The sequence below is a fragment of the Lissotriton helveticus genome, chromosome 10 (genome assembly GCF_964261635.1).
Source record: "Lissotriton helveticus chromosome 10, aLisHel1.1, whole genome shotgun sequence".
NCBI classification, from domain to species: Eukaryota; Metazoa; Chordata; class Amphibia; order Caudata; family Salamandridae; genus Lissotriton; species Lissotriton helveticus.
In genome coordinates this window covers 156,733,347-156,750,363 of record NC_136071.1, presented here as the reverse complement: position 1 = coordinate 156,750,363, position 17,017 = coordinate 156,733,347, and the positions used below count along the sequence as shown (strand labels likewise).

Sequence of the window (17,017 nt, the reverse complement as noted above, 5' to 3'; positions counted from 1 at the left end):
ATGGCAATCTGAAACCTTGGCAGCTATGAATGAGGTGCGGAGGGGCATGGCCCCTCGAACATGGCAAAGTAAGATCGTGCTCCTTTCGTCGTTTTTCGTAAGGCAGAGCTTCCTTTCATGCACCAAAGTACAAATCTACATACTCGATTCGGTTAGTCCACACGTCCCCTTCCTATAATGCAAGAGTCGGCAGTAGCACTGAGAGCATCGGCTCACGTGTGGCTGGGCCACGCCTTCCGGAGCAGGGGGCGGAAACTTCCGGTGCAGCAGCTGGTTGTCCTTTCCGGTGCATGGCTGTGGGCGGTGTAGCAGCCATGGGAGCCGGGTTTTTTGGGGCCGGACCTATTTTCTAACCAATCGTAGGGCTCATTGGGGACAGCCGCCACAAAGACCTGGGTGCGACCGCCCCTTAGACTGTCAATCCGTGCAGAACCGTCGTTCCGATTACATTGGAGCCGGAGGCTAAGCGGAGGATCTCGGATGTGTACGATCTTTTGTCGGGAGGTAAAGCCCCCATTCGGGAACCTCCCGCATGATTCGGGAGGATGTATGCCCACACCGAATGAGACGTCTGCAGAACCGGGCCTCTGAGCACCAGACTGGCCCAGAAGGCGGGGCTGTAGGCTGGGACTTTGCTCGCTCGCAAGACGGCCTCTGAAAAGACATTACCCGTCTGCAGAAATCCACCCCGCCCCCTGAGAGAAAAAGATCTTCGGATGCAGGAGGGCAGCCACCGGAGCGGGGCACTGACATGCCCATGACTGGGCTTCGGGGTCTCTGAACGCCCGGCCGCCTCGGAGGAGGAGATGCACGGATGTGCTTGTGGAAACCGGTGGCTCTGAAACCCACCGGAAAGGGGAACCCGGTGCCTTGCCTAATTCTCTCCCGTTAGAGGGGATCGATTTCAAAGGTTGAAGGATGTCCGCGGTGGTTAATTACTCACCCCCCTGGTGGGTGAACCTGCTTCACCGGCTCCCCCACATCAACCTGCAGTGGGAAACCATCAGTGGGGATTTTCGGCCAGAGGACACAGAATATCAGCAGGTACTGGTCCATTTCCACCATAGGATGGCATGGTCACAGAGAACCTGATGCAAAACACATACCCTATGTGAATGTGTAAATGTTATTGTTTTTGCATTTGTCGTAAGGCCTTGGGCGATCTTAATTTCTTTGTGCAGTTTTAGGGTGCATTGGAGGGCATTTGCACGGATATGACACCGTAGACAAAGGCATGTTTGCCGGCCTTTCCTCTGGTATTAAAACGCATCATTCCTTGTAGGGACAACATGATTACCCAATGTTGGTAGCGTTCTAGTCAGTCACCTGGTAATTGTTGTAAGCTAAAATAGGCCCTGGTGCTTTCCAATGACGTAATTTGTGACACGTCCTTAGCAAACATTGATTCACTCATCGTAATGATTTGGTCAAAGGAATGTTAAAACAGGACAATACATACCTCGTTCTTTCCTATTTGTTGTATATTAAGGTGCTTTGTGTGAGTTGTTATTGTCTACGCTTTTCATATTTGTGTGCTCAGTTAAGCATTGTGTGTGCTATATTGTGATTTTTGTTTGGGGAGGAGTTTCCAGATTTTTATCCTATCTTAGAGTAAAAACGATTTTGGGGTTATCTGCAGCTGCTTGCCCAATCCACGTGCTTGTTCGTTGGCCCCAAACCTGTCTTGACATGTCTCAAGTCCCACTCTCCTTACTGGGAGCCTGTGATCTTTTTCCTTTAGGAAGTAAGTGGGAGCCTAATTCAGTGCTTAGGGCTCCTGCTAAAAACAATTACGTTTGAAGTTGTGCCTTGAAGATGGCCCTGGTTCTTCTTGCTGCCCTCCTTCAAATCATGTTCATAAAAACGTTCTGTAATATATTACACTGTCATCTCTTACTTCTTCTCCCATAAGACATTTCGTTTCCTTTCACTTCGATCTTTTATAAAGAATATTATTTGTTGTATTGAAAACACTTTGCTTTATACACAGTGAAGAACATGCACTGGGCCCGAAACAATGTTATATAAAATGTGTCTTTGGTATGGCACTCCTTCTGTCAAGATCTAATTCTATTGTTGGAACCCACCATCCAGACTGTCATTAGGCTAGGTTTTTGTATCGTGAAGGGGCACATCTTTATTCCAGTCAGTTCCTAAGAACATGGCTTTTGAAGTATGTCTCTCCCATGTGGTCTTTTCAGATTCAATGTAGAGTGTATTCCAGAAAAAGCTGAAGTTCACATAATATTATTTTAACGCCATGCGAAAGAGATGTCCATGCACGCTCTTAGGTCATGCTGGGTTCTAATGACTAAGCGGGGGCTCACATCCTTCGAAATCAGCCCCACACAGTTCCTGGAGTAGCCAAAGTGGTCATTGAACATTTTGTTGTTGTACAATTAGTTGCTGCATCTTGCAAGCGTTTGGTGTCGTGATTTTATTTCTTGACTTGCTAAAGTGGAGTAGACTTGGAATTGCTCACGAAAAAGAGGCATTTTCAGTTCTCGTCAAACCAAAAGCAGCATTTAGGTTGTTCTAGGTTTTTACCTGGTTACTTGAGGAGTCTCCCAGTAAGGGGTTCAGTAATGCCATATAGGGGATGGAAAAGAAATTCATAAGACCAAAGGATGAGTGATTTGTAAATGTCATTGGAGTTGTGAGGTGGGGTAATTGCTTCGTACCACCCCTTTAATAATTTATTTGCTTTTGTGTCATGTGGAAATAATTACAGGAAACAATTCAAGGTATGACGTCATTACCACGAACAACAATTTGTAAATATTGTGTGCAATTCTAATAAGAAAACATTTAATATTGTATAATATGTAAGGGAAACAGTGTTTTCTAGTCCTACAATTTAATGCCAATTAGTGTTTCTTATGACATGAGAAAGTGATAGTCACAGGTTAAGTGGTTTGTAAATGTTGCTCAAGCCCAGAGGTGGCATTACAGTTAAATATACAAGTTACTTGGTAAATATCGTGCACACTACATATTATTCAGTGTGTGTGGTTTCTTTATTCTCAGTCAGCACAAATCCAGTGGGCAAGGGGTGACGTCACCCCTGTGACTTACGGCCTGTAATTTGATTTCACGTTGATCAGTGTTGACAGGTTGAGCGCGGAAAGAGCTTAGCTTTTCAGAGCTGTTAAGTTGGAAGAGACCGCGGTGTACGTCTTAATAGAGCAATGGTTATTATGGTCGTTCTGGGATATATAGGATATTCTGACGGAGCTCCTTTAAAATTAAGGCTAGAGATGTATTCGCACACCGCCACACTCCATAGATCCAACCCAACGGGAGGGACTGAGCTGAGGTTTACCGAACATTCACTCGGGTTGTGGAGTGAATAGCTTGGAAGTTAATTTGCGTTATCTTTTGTAGCCTTAAAATAAATCCATGTTGTTAGTGAGCTGTGCAATTCAGTGCCCAGGCACCTCAAGATATAATTCTGTATTTTCAGTGAGGTAATTCGAGAGTGCACTCATTCATGGCCCATAACTTGTCTAGAATGTCGGTGTCTGGACTCACCGAGGCTCAATGTAGCTCGATTGTCTTCTCTGCTGATTTTAGGAATTATCAGAAACAGCCTGTGCAGCACCGCCAAGAGCGCTACGTTAAAATGGACATTGCTGCTCCTTGTATTTCTTATCTGTGGGTAACAAGAGAAAACATCCCTTTAACGATCTGCATGCTTTTTTCGTTACAGTTATATAGCAAGTAAATATGTATCTCTTTCTGTTCAGGTCAGATGTTAATCTTTAGAGATGTGGCCAATGTATAGCCCCCTTTCTAAGCAAACCCTCGCATTTCTATTAAAATGCCTGCATCAGGACTTTCAGGAGGCGGGTGGGAGAGAGGCAGGAGAGCAGGTTAATATTTGCCTTCTTGGACTACATTTCAGTAAAGCTCTTCGGATTGACTTGCATCTCAAATTGAGAAAACTGCTACAAGGTGGAAATAGGAAAATAAATCCATTTTAGCGACTAATTCAGTGTTTATGGGAATTGCTTTTAACTGCAGTATCTGTTTTGTAAGTCTATATTGATTCAGCTTGATGAGTGTTAAATCCTTCTGGGAGACCAAAGGTTACTGTTGATTGCTTGGGCACTTGAGGACTTCTAACCCAGAACCGAGACTTGACCGGATTCAAAAACAATACCAAATGAGTTGACAAGGGCCCGTTGCTGAGAAAGGATACAGGGCCATTTTTCAGCACAGTACACATAGGCCTAGCACCTGAGCTATCTACTGTTTTAGGCACTGAAAAAGTTACATTTGATTTAATTCCTTTTTGTAGACTGTTCTTTTTTCCTGTCCACTGATTGGAGGCGAACTTTGGACAGTTTAGAACAACAGCGCCCAATTCTTTTATGCATGCAAAAAAATTGCTTACGTAAATAGCATTCCACAAACAACAGTTTTATGCACTGCGAGATGTACACATCGCACTAGTTGCATGAGCAGAATATGCGTGCATTCTGACTAGTATAATATATACATTGCTACTTTCTATAGGTTACAATTTCCTTGTGAAAGCTATCCATGATATTTAGTCAAATCTTTTGCTTCCCTCATTTCTAATCTGTCTAATTTTTGCCACCGGTCCAGGGAAGACCTGGCTTGGCAGTTCGTTTTGGACTGTTCCCATGAGGCGCAGGGTCAAGACTAATTTGCATATGGCTGGGTCTGAACTGGGGTGGCGAAGTGAGCTAAAGAACGACGATGTATTCAACCCAGATCTGTGACTGGGGGTGAGCGTCTGAAAAGTTTCAGCGCTCCGTCCATCATCTCCTTGTGTTTACCTAATTTTTGCCCCTGTCATTGTCTCCATTTCTAACTTGAATTTATGTATTTTGAAGCAGTAAATTATGATAATAAATTAGTTCTATTGACCATTCAGATCTTCATCCAGGGGCTATAGCAGAGTACATTAACATTGTTTTACTACTTAGAAAATAACATATGCTTTCTGTTTGGCAAATGTATGCTTACGTCTTCTGTAACAATGCATGACTATTCACAGTAAGATTAGACTAATGCTTGTGTGGGCTGAATTTAGGAGAGCATTTCCTTAGGTGTGGTGAGGCGGGTGTATTATACTACAGGGATATTATTTGTGAATTGCCAAGTTTTCCTGGAATCGCTTACTGATGGCTCTGAGGTTAGATGGAGGCCAAACTCCAATCCAATGTTACTCTGTAGGTCCTTTTATTCTTAAATTCGCGCTCTATCCAACACGTTTTGTCTAAATAGATTTTCTCAAATCATATAATATACAAACTAAAAATCATTCAATCGTAAAAGCAAAGTGGATACCCCCCCACCGTATGAACATCAATGAGTGAATAATAAAATTACAATAAAAGGCAGGAGCTGACTTGCAAAGAGAGATGGCGACAAACACCCAGGGGAAGTGACCTACATGGCAAAGATTAAAGGTAAAAACAATAGTGTGAACTGAAAAGACAGGGAAACAAGATACCATAGAAGGTACAAACGTCTAAAAAAATCATAGCAAGAATCCAAAGCTCACCTAATATAAAGGAACAGTTAATACATTCAGTCAAATCTGGTAACTGTAACAAAAATGTATATATGCAAGAACACTACCAAAAGACTTAAAGCTTCCCAAGTAAAGCAAGGTTTCAGAAACCCCCTTACCCGATGTTCCAACCTTCCAAATAAGATACATTGGGAGCATAGTCCAACATTATAGCCCATGCCTTAAAATTAATTATGTTCATTAATACATGAAGTACAACGCTTAAAAAGCATAACCCTCCAGAGAGGAGCTTGCCAAACAACAACTGAGTTTCACATAAAGTTAATTAAATCGTGAGGAAGCAGATCATATCTATGAGACTGAAAGTAAAAAACAGCCTCTCACTAAAAGTTTTTAAAAAACGATAGGCGATTAAGAGGGTTAAAAAGAAAAAACTAAAAGACACACAAGTGTCCACTTGCCCAATCTTGCTCCTCAAGAAGTGTCCGAAGTTCCACAAGACAACAAGTGTGTGGCATACTGCACGGGTGCCATCTTGATTCCTGGGGGTTTATTCCCGTAATAGAGAGAGTACTATTACAAAAAATGATAACTTAAGAGTACATAAGCGCCCTACTCACCTCTACTCCTGCTGGTTTGGGACTTTTCTTTGCTCCTTCTACATCTCGTGGTCCTCCTGGTGGCCCCTCCTATTGCTATCTCAGAACTTCTGCACCTCATTGTACACCAACGGCCTTCTTCCTATTACCTTCTCTGACGTGGTCTGAGCTCTGTCCCTTTTGCTTGTTAGCACCACCGCCTTCAGTCTCAGGGCTTCACTGATCTGTTTGCATTCTGTGCTGCATGATCCACTACTTGCCACCTTCTCCTACTGTCTGGGGACTTGACTGATCTCTGTTCCTTCTCCTTCTCAATGTCCTAGTGACTCCACCACCTGCTGCCTTACTGATCTGTTCCTTCAGTGTCTCAAGGTCTAGCTAGGCCTCCTCTGCCTCATTCTACTGTCTTAGGCCTTCTATGATTTTCCTTCTGCTTCTTGCCGAACTTCCACCCTTTTGGGTATCTTGGGACATCACTGTAGTCCTGATCCTTCAGCCTCTCAGGGTCCTTTCAGGTGGCCCTTCTCCTTGTCCTCCTACTTATGGACAAAACTAATGAATATTCTTTCTACTTCTTGCACTTGTCTGAGTGACCCTAAATCTGGCACGGTAGGACTGAACTCTTCTCTGTTTACCCCTATCCTTCTAAAGACCCCTTACTCCTGCTACCTCCGGACTTCACTCGTCTCTTTTCTTTTTGCTTCTCCCGGACCTCCCAACTCCCAAAAGTCTCCTTCCTATCTCATGTAGTGATTAACCTCCTTTACGTATTTAGCTTCTTCCTCATCAATCCACTCTCATATCCTCCTTTTGCTTTTCTGTTCGGTTTATCATTTTAGTTCCATTTCTGGGCTTTGAAGAAATTATCCTAAATAAAGACTATATCAATAAGTAAATACTCTTTGCAGATGTGCAGTTGTTTCCAGGATTGTGTGATGATATGCCACTACCTTTCGGGAGCGGTGTAATGGTTCTCAGCAACGTCGTTCATGTGAAAACAGATGATTAGGCGCTTTATGATCACCCATTTATTCTTATTTGTTTTGTTATCAGGATTGGCATAGCACGTTTACACTCGGCACCGTAAAGCTTTTGTAGTCTGGGTGCCATTTACATACACTTCTCAAAATTCTCTTTTTAACTGCATGTTTATAAATTAGTATTCAGAATATTTCAAAGGTATTTTGGAAGGTTGATGGTTTTTTGTTTTGCGATGCGCATATGGGCTCAGACTGGGAAGCAATCTGCTTTCTTAAAGTTGAAGCCAAGCAGTTTTGGAAGCAGGAGTCTGAAAAGTGCAGGTTGACAATCTGTAAGCTGGTGAGTCATAGTCGTAGAATATAGGCTTGTGGTTAGGCGAGAGTGCAGCCTACTTTGCATTTACTTGCCGCAGCTTGTGTGTGTGGTTTGATAACAGGGGTCTTGAGTACACAGTTCTCAAACAGACCAGTCAAGGTCGTGCCTAAAAAGGCTTAGCTAGGGGTCTATATACCTGCCTACTTGAACAAAAATATCAACATGTCAGGAGGCGGCGGGGCCTTGAAGGGGCTGGGCCTCATGCAGAAAAGTACTTAAGGGGCACTTTAGCCACCACACTGCCCCCCAGCCATTGCTTAAAAAAGAGCTTGCTACTGCTGATGCGCTGGGGTGATTTCCCACCCCTTAATGGACGTCGGTAGTTCAAAGCCTCAGAAAACTAGCTGGAAATCTACTATTTACAGGTGTTTTCAGCTCGTTTTCCCTGGCACTGTGTGATATCGGCTCGTCACTGTGCAATGGGAGCTGACATCATGTGTCACACGGTGAATTGTCAGGTCTGGGACCTAATGTTATTGTATAACCATTATGGTCTGAAAAGGGATCGTCAAGGCTTTTCACAACATTGAAAAGGTTCTTGGGTTACGGTTCTCGGTTTTACGGTTCTCGGTTTTTACGTTTCTCAAACAAACCCGTCAAGATCCTGCCTAAAAAGGTATAGCTAGGGACCTAATGCTGTTCTATGACCATTAATGTCTTGAAACCGATCGTTGAGGATTTTCACAACAATGAATCGGCTTTCTTCCGTAAACATTGGAAGAACCACACCTAGAGTTTTCTGCCCTCGAGGCTTTAGACCGGTGTGCCTGAGCAAGGGAAAGTCGTTTTAAATGTAGCCTTACCACAGTCGATGAATGCACCCACTCTGTCATACCACAGCTGTACGAAGAAATCAAAAGAAATTGACACAAATACTGGGCACCCTAATCCCCCTATCTGTTCTCCTCCACTGGCCACATCTGTCCTACCCTAGATGCATCTGCCCTCTCTTTATCAGCCTTACTTGCCCTTCCTCCTCGTCACTTCCCCATCCCTGTTTACCACCTTCACTCTTCCTTGCACCCCCCCTTCCCTTGTCCACTCTCATCCCCTCCAACCCCACCCACTTCTGCCCCTCCCTGGGATCACAGCTTACTGCACTTTGAACGTTGCCTTGACTAGTCTACTGTTTTGTGTCCCCGTCACCCTTCCCCTCTTCTCCCCCATGCTGTGTCTCTCACCCTCCCCCACCTTCATTATCTGTCTACTTCCCCTACTCCACCCCCCCCCCCGAATCTCTCTCACCTTCTTGTGCTTATTGTTTATCTCGACCTTACAAGTAACTATGTTGCCATGCTCTAATTGTGTAACCTTTGTACCGATGTAACCTGTAACTATGATCTGATGCTCACGTAAAGCGCTCTAATACCTCTGGGTCTAGCCAGCGCTATATAAAACTTTTAAAATAAATAAATGAATTACAATACGCAAACCCACCCTAAGAACCTCGAGAATTAAGCATTGAAGGCGGGGAAATAGATTCATATCTGATTCCAAAACTCTGGAATGGTTGGCCCCTTGGGCTGAGAGTGCTGGAAGAGAAACCTAGCTTTAGGAAAAAGCTCAAGGCATGGCTGTGTACCCACCGTTCCCCCGTAGCCCACTCATTCCTACTGTCAGCACCTCCAGTCAGCGCTTTACGAAATACCTGATCATGAACTTTAAGTGGCACAAATTAAGTTTGCCACTTGAGGACTGAAGCAACATTGTCTGCTTAGCAAAGTTTGCATCGGACTGGGTTAATAAAAACGTGGAATGTTGTATTAAATACTGGGTGACTTGAACCCACTGTCCATGCCTTTTGTGGGGAGCAGTTTGGGGAGAGGAGTTGGCCTAACGGCTAAGGCGCTCGACCTCGGACCTGGGGATCTGGGTTCGAGTCTCGGTAACGACGCCAAAACCTCCTGTGATTCTGGGCAAATCACTTAATCTCCCCGTGCCTAAAAAAACAAACAAAAAAAAAACATGAAAGTGTGTGTCCTCATGTAAAAATGTAACTTGTGCAATGTAAAGCGCTCTGATAACTGATTCGGTTCGGTTCTAGTTCGCGCTATATAAAAACTCAAAAAAAAAAACCAAGGCAATGGATAATCAAGATCAGAAGGGCCCTTTGGCAAACCCATGCGCACCCATAATCCACCACAAGCATCTTCCTAGATAGAGCGTGTTTTACTATTACACCAACTCACACAAACCTAATTAAAACAAAACATTGAACAAACTCTCACCTAACCATGCACCACCAAATACTAACAACTAGAACTAGCAAGTGAGGGATCCTCCAGGTTAACCACTTTCACACGAAAGGGGTTCAAAGGAAGAAATCACAATGACGCCATAGCACAAATTCTGAGAATTGCAACAGTCCCTGTAGCGTAACATGGCTCCCCTTTTATAGTAATTTTCCTCTCCCGTTTCTTCACTGTGTCCCTTTTTTATTTTAATTTTATTTTAAATTGAACAGTGCCACTGCATCACCAGTCTTGCTGGAAGTAGTTAAAAGCGAGAGTGCCTTTAATGAAGTTGGTTGCATGGAGGCATCGTACTAGGGGTGTGCTAAACTTCAAAGGCTTTTCTACTCCAACTTTTCAAGTTTGTTGTTTTTGTGAACTGTACATTGTTTTAAGATTTGATAAAAAAAAGACCAAATAGCAGAAGCAAACTTCAGCTAACTATGGGTTTATTTGTGAGCAACCCAGAAAAAAACGGTTTTAGACTGGAAAATTCACTTGTAGAATAGTTATTTCGTTCGCAAAAACTCTTTTTATAGTAAAGGTAGCCTTTTGGAAAAGTGTTGTGATGTTCATAAACTTTGCATACTTTACTAGGTTTGTAAGTTTTGTACTTCATTCTCATTTACATCGTTTCTGGTTAAAAAATGCTTCTGTGTCTAGACTCAGGGTTCCCAGTCTGGTCAGTTCTGCTCCTGTTGTACTGTCTATAGACCTGACTGACATATGACCTCTAACGCTAACTGTACTTTATTTATCCAAGCAAGGGTCATCGCCTGAACCATATTCGCATCAACCTTCCTTGATCACATTAGTGATGGCCCTTCCAAGAGGGCCTGAGATCTTACATGTATTGTAGACATGGACCCCCTTCAATTTAGACGATGCATTTTGATTACATAAAGAATAATTGTTTGCTATTTAATACAATTTAGGGGTAGCCCTGGAGCCCCAGGCTCCTTCATTACATTTTGGACCTGACACTCTGGGCCACTGCAGGCTTCCCCACAGAATCCCTATTTTTTTCCATCTCATGAAGCATTACCCAATATGGAACAATTTCCGTTTCTTTCCTTGCTGGTAAGTCCCGGAAATCACTTCCCACTGTGATTTGTGCTTCCTCCAGTATCCCTCCGTCAGGAAGCTTCTAAATACTTGCTTTTCAAGGCTTGCTACTTTCTGCCTTCACCCAGGATGTTCTCCTCTACCCTAGATCCAGAACTCTACTCAGACTATTAGCGCACTTTGCAAATGAATTGCAATGTTTTCACTCGCCAACATTTAAGTATGACCCTGGACTAAGTTAGGGCCTGAAGTATTGGTACATTTTCCGTCTATTCTTTAGGAAGAAAAGTCAATTTTCAGTATGGTTGATTTCATGGCTAAGTGGGGTGTCTGAGTGGAGAACAGGAAGTCAGTAACTTTATTAAAGAAAAATGTTTTTGTGAAGAGTTAGCAGAACTGTGTTGATACCTGGAAATGGGCTACAATTTGGCATTGGTGAAATGTATGCTTGAACATTATACACCAAAGTGTACCATTCTTCTCTCCACAGGCACATGGGTTACTTGATAGAAAGAACTGACTGTTGATGGGTTGTGCCTAGTTGGCTAGAAGTGTGAGTTGAAAGTATGTAAGCAGTATTACGGGATTTAATCTAAGGCTCGGAGATGAACCCCATGAACTTCCTCAAATTCCGGAAAGAAGTTAAAACATGGTAGTTTAATCAATAATTCTGTTAACTGTTATTTGTTTTTGTCCCCCAGTATTTTTAGCGGTCCCAAGCGCCGGGAAACCTACAGGTAGCTGTTGCGCTGTACAAATTCAATAAATAAATAAATAAACACTATCTCTGGTAAATTGCAATATGACTAGTTGAGAAGAAAATGTTTTGTGATTAATTTGAATATTCTGTACAGGATTGTGCAGAGCAAGATAGTCTATTTCAAATCAATATTATGACCATGAGTACCTCTTTTTCATAGGAAGCACAGGCTCTAGCTTCCCCCAGGGTTTTTGTTAACATATACTTTTTTTTTTGGGTTTTAAACCTTTTATTGGTAGGTCATACGGTTACACAGCGTCGTACCCACAACCAATTCTTGTCCGGCAGCGTTGTTATCTCTTATGCATAAGGACAGCCCAATGAGGGCAGCATACAATGAAATTAACACAGCAATCCGCCTACAACCGCATCGGGCCGGCCGCGTAATAATGAATAGCACAAATAATACAAAATCTGTGTCTGGCCATAGGTCAAAGCAATATTGTCAGGCAAGTAAAAAATAACATAGCACATCGCTCAGCAATATAATCATCATTCAAGAAGACAGTGCATGTGAAAAGGCATCTCGGGTATTACAAACAATTCACATCCCATTATCTGGCAGTAGCGCAGCATTCTGGACCTCTAGCCCACGGGTGGAGGGAACTATAATGGACTTCAAACGATGTACTGAATGGGAGTATTACAGATCGCCTCCCCCAGCCTCGTTCTGCAAGTAAGACAGTAAGGGCGCCCATATATCCCTGGGCCGAGATGTAATGGGTAAGAGTTCAGCATACAGTCCAGATTGTTCCTGGCAGAATATCATATCATTAAGCCACTCTTTGAACTTAGGGGCTCTCCCTCTGCTCCATCTGCAAGCTCGTCGTCTTTTAGCCATCAAAAGTGCCAGCGCCGTATAACGACGGTATGCCAGTGGGACTTGCATCACATAGCTCAGCAAAGCCACCAGTGGTGAAGCTTCTATACTTACATTGGTCATGTGATGCAATGCTGTAAAGACCCTGCCCCAATAATCATGTATTGCCGGACAGTTCCAAGCCAGGTGAAAAAAATCTGCTTGTGGTGCCTTGCATCTATCACATCTATCAGTCTCGGAGTTTACGCTTGTGCATGCTAACCGGAGTGTGGTATAGTCTATGAAGATATTTATAGTGTATTATCCTCAACCTGCTGCTGGCCGAGATTTGTTCCGTTTGTGAGCAGCAGTACTCCCATTGCTCTTCCGTTATGGGCTGTCCCAAGTCCTCTTCCCATTTGGAGTGTGATGGTGTGACTCCGGTAGTGTGTTGGGCACGCGTTGTACGATAAAGCAAGGATACTAGTCGCCTACGTGTGGGCTGCCGGAGGAGTGTCTGCAGTGGCGGAAGAGTCGGGGGCTCGCATGGGAAATCTGCGTGTAAGGAACTGACACCCTGCAGCAGACGGAGGTACAGTAACATATCCATTGGAGTTACCTGCATCTCCCGAAACATGTCAGCCGCCTCCCTGAACGTCCCATTCGCGTATAGATCACCCCCAAGTTTTTAGGGATAGGCGGTCTGGCAGTTTATGAAAGAGTGTTTCCTGTAGAAGGGGCATGTCTGGATGATAAACTAGTGGCAAACGTGGTGAGTAGGGTATTGGGATCTCACAGCGACGCGCAGTCTGCTGCCAGGCCGTGATCGTGGCGTTTACAGTAGTCTGGGTGCGTTCCATGGTCGGCACCGATGTGTATATATAGCGCCCTCTATCGGTATAGGGTGTGCTAACCAATGCTCCGCTGCCAACTGCGGCAGATATTTAGGTTGATGGACCCAAAAATATAAATAGTGTGCCTGAGCGCTGATGTAATATTGTTCGAAGTCCGGTATATCAAAACCTCCGGTCGAGTAAGGCCTGGTTAGTATTCTTCCTGGAAGACTGCGTCCATCAGCATGCGGGGATTCATTCGCCAAGCGCTGCGTGGAGGGCCAAAGTCCGCTGAGGAGAGTGTCAGCTTAACAGGGGCATGATCTGAATACGTCCGGGCCAAGTGCTGTACGGCTCAGATGGCAGGTCCAAGCCCTCTGGTGACAAAGCAATAGTCAAGCCTCGTCCAAGTCGCTGTAAAGTGCGTGCCCTCATTCAACGAGGGGTGTAAATGGCGCCATGTGTCCAGTAATTGATGATCTGAGACGATATCCTTGAGGAATCTACTCGCTTTTGTGTGGTGTCGCGGGGCAGGGTGAGATCTGTCCCAGGTGGGAGCGTATGTGACATTGAAATCCCCACCCCATATAATGTGGTTCGATCCAACAGCTCTCATTGCTTCCCACAACCGAAAGAAAAACTCTGGGTCATCGACATTAGGCCCGTAACAACACACCAGTGTGACCGATTCAACACCCAATGTTCCCCACACCATGCAATATCTACCCTGATCATCACTGGACGATCCCACCACATGGAAAGGTACCTGTTTTTTAATCAGAATGGCCGTGCCCCTGGCATAGTTGTACGAGGAGAAAACTATGTGTAAAGCCCATTTCGAGGCAAATGCAGCCACCCGCTGGGGAGAAAAATGAGTTTCCTGCAGCATAGCTATGTGCGTGTTATGTATGTCCAAATATGCCAGCACTTGACGCTTCTTACGAGGATCCCCCAGCCCTGTTACATTCCATGTAACAATGTTCAGTTGTGTCGCATTATCAGTCGCCATGCGATAATCAAGAAAAAAAGAAAAAAGCCTCCCACAGCATGCCTCCCCAATGTAACAAAATAATCACATTCTAGAAGTTGCTGAGCATACAGTGCATGTTGATCCATCAACTTTAAATCATAATTTAGTAGCCGTACGCCGTGTGTACCCATCATGAAACTAACAGTGAAACTAAAACTGGTTACTGTGTTCCTTTGCTTCCCCCTCTTCCTTCCCCCCTCCCACTGAAGCAACCCCAACTCGCCAGCATAGTGAACCAACCCACCCCTCCCTACCCATTCATTCAAACCAACACAAAGAAAGATCCCGCCTGCTCATGAGGCCAGGCATGGAAAGGGGGACACCCTGTGAAGGTCATCTAGGCAGCAACACGAACCTCCCCATACCCTCTGAGCCCGTGTTGAGACACACTGCAACTCCTATGAGTAATGGGGGGGCCCAGCGAAGCGTTCACCAGCAGTCCAGAGGGGACCCCGTCTTTAATAGTACACAGTTCAAACAGTCTCAATCCCATTCTGAGTTAACCGTACAAACAGGAACAGTGCATGTGCGAAGCCCAACATAGTGTATGATATCTTACTGTTCCTCTGCCCCTGCCTCCTCCATGGGCAACTGTCGTCCTCCATCCTCTTCCTCCGTCGACCGGGCTGTGTGTCGAAGATGCTTAAGAAACTCATCCACCTGCTGTGGCTTGGTGAAGAAATGTTGGCGACCCTGATGGGTCACTCGCAGCCGTGCCAGGTACAGGAGGGCATAGTCCATTTGGGAATTTCGCTTTGACGTCTAGAAATTTCCGCCGTTCCTCCTGTACTATTGGGGTGAAGTCTGGGAACAGCGTGAAGGAATTACCCTCATATGATAGTGCCTGCTTGCCACAGGCCGCCCTCAGCGCAACATCCCGGTCCCTGTAATTTAGCAGCCTGGCAATTATAGGGCTCGGGCCGCACCAGGCTTGGGTCTAGGTCCCAACGACCTATGTGCCCGCTCTACAATTAATTGGGAGGAGAAAGCCTCGGTCCCCACCACGGCCAGCAGAAGCTTCTCAACATACTCCTCCATTCGACCAGTGTTTGTGGATTCCGGAATCCCTAAAATGCATATGTTGTTCCTTCGACTCCTCGCTTCCAAATCCTCATTCTTGGCAGCTATGACGCGGAGTAGATTATCCATTCTAGAAAGCTGCGAGGTATGCCTTGTCCCCGTGTCGTCCGAGTCCGATATACGCCTCTCTGTTTCTGTTATGCGTTCTTCGTGGATATCCATTTTGTGGACAATAGCATCCATGCGGGAGGATAGTCTGTCAACCTTGTCCGCAATTGTCGCAAATCCTTGGCGCACTTCTCGGAGAATGTCCTGTATCTCCGTTGGTTGCGCCACGGCAGTGTTGACTGTCTTGCTCGCCGACAGGGCCGCAGGCTGTTCCTGCCCCGACCGGGCGTTACGCCGTGGCGCCTCAAATCTGAGTTTAGGCTGCTTTGCATCATTCTTGCCCATGATGCCGTCAAGGTGAACCTATGTACCAAATCCGGGTGGTGCCAAACAAGCACTGATAGTCTCTGCGGCAAGGGGCAGATTGCAACTCGGGGGGGGGGGGGGGTGACTCCTCCAGCGCAGCCACGTGGGTTCTCAGTTCGAACCTCTGCACTAGGCCACCCAAAGGGCACAACTAGCGCAGGGTTAAGGGGGTCAGGTAGAGATCAGTAGCGTTGGCGCTGCCCAGGAAGGCCCCCCCAGGCTAATGTATTCTGGTAAACTTTTGCACAGCAGGGCAGGCAGGCAAGCAGGCAAACGTCGTGTGTAGGGGGCACATGGGCCACTCGTGCAGTTCCTATTCAGGCCCAGAGTAGTGGGAGATCACTCAGGAAGTCAGCCGTAGCAGCCCTCTACAATTGCTCCTTGCGGCTCCCCCGCCTCTAAGTGAGCAGGGGGGGGGGGGCAGCAGTCACCCGCACGACCAGAGCCCGTGCCGTTATATGGACTACGCAGGGGGGCCGTTGTTCACTCCCCCCTCCTTCCCGCTGTTCTCCGCGCTGTCCTTCACGACCCCTTCTCCCGATCCCGGTCCGAGTGGGGGGGGTCCCTCGAGCCTGTGTCACTAGCCGCGCGCCTCTGATCTGGCTCTCGATATTCGTCCGGGCGCTCCGGGCTGCAGTCCCTTTTCTGCGCGGCCTGTGCTCCCGCGCCGCGCCTCGGTCTCACGTACCCTGCAAGGCCGGCCAGTGCACAGCTCGCGCTCCGTGATCAGACACCTTCCGCCTTTCCGAAGCGACAGCAGGGGATCCGCTGTGCCAATCTCTTCCAAACTTCCCCACCACGTTCTGGGGGCTCATGACTGGGATCGCTGCTATTGGGGGCCTCTGGAATGCTCGTTTAGCCGGATATATGTAGTATTTTGGACGCTGGGCAGTGAGAGCCTCACTCAATGGCGGCCATTCACCAGTGCGCCACCTAGCGCCCTCTCTTTGTTAACATATACTTACCCGGGTTCCTAGGGACACTGGATTGCCCCTTTGTTTGTTTACTCCTTTCTTTGCAGTCTAACACTACAGGTGCCTTGTTTGAAAATTAAAAAAAAATAATTCTCAGTGGATCTTCTTCCCTATAATATGTTAGAAAAAGAAACACTTTCCTATACGGAAGACCACACACTAAAACTAGTTAGAGGCGCCTCCTTGCTAGTAATCAAACCCACAGTACTAGAGGATACCCTATATTCACAGATTTACAAACTTGATAAAAAAAAGTAAAAACTCATACTTGCACAACTGCAGACATCTAATGCAACCATACCTTTTCTCCTGTGTCATTCCAGTTTTCTTACACATAAGGAATGAACAGGTGATTTTCATCGAGGACCCT

At 45.6% G+C, this 17,017-nt stretch overlaps 1 protein-coding gene across 3 annotated transcripts in view; it reads left to right on the top strand.

Moving 5' to 3' along the window:
• Positions 1-290: 290 nt before the first annotated feature.
• TTYH3 (tweety family member 3) overlaps positions 291-17,017 on the top strand; it is a 243,446-nt gene continuing 226,719 nt past the window's right edge. For 2 of the 3 annotated variants that reach the window (XM_078664992.1, XM_078664990.1), the window contains exon 1: positions 298-1,044. In XM_078664992.1, the coding sequence (XP_078521118.1) occupies positions 919-1,044 (126 nt within the window). In that variant the 5' untranslated portion in view covers positions 298-918. Of the gene's footprint in view, positions 1,045-17,017 lie in introns of all 3 variants that reach the window. The other variant, XM_078664991.1, reaches the window with a different exon arrangement.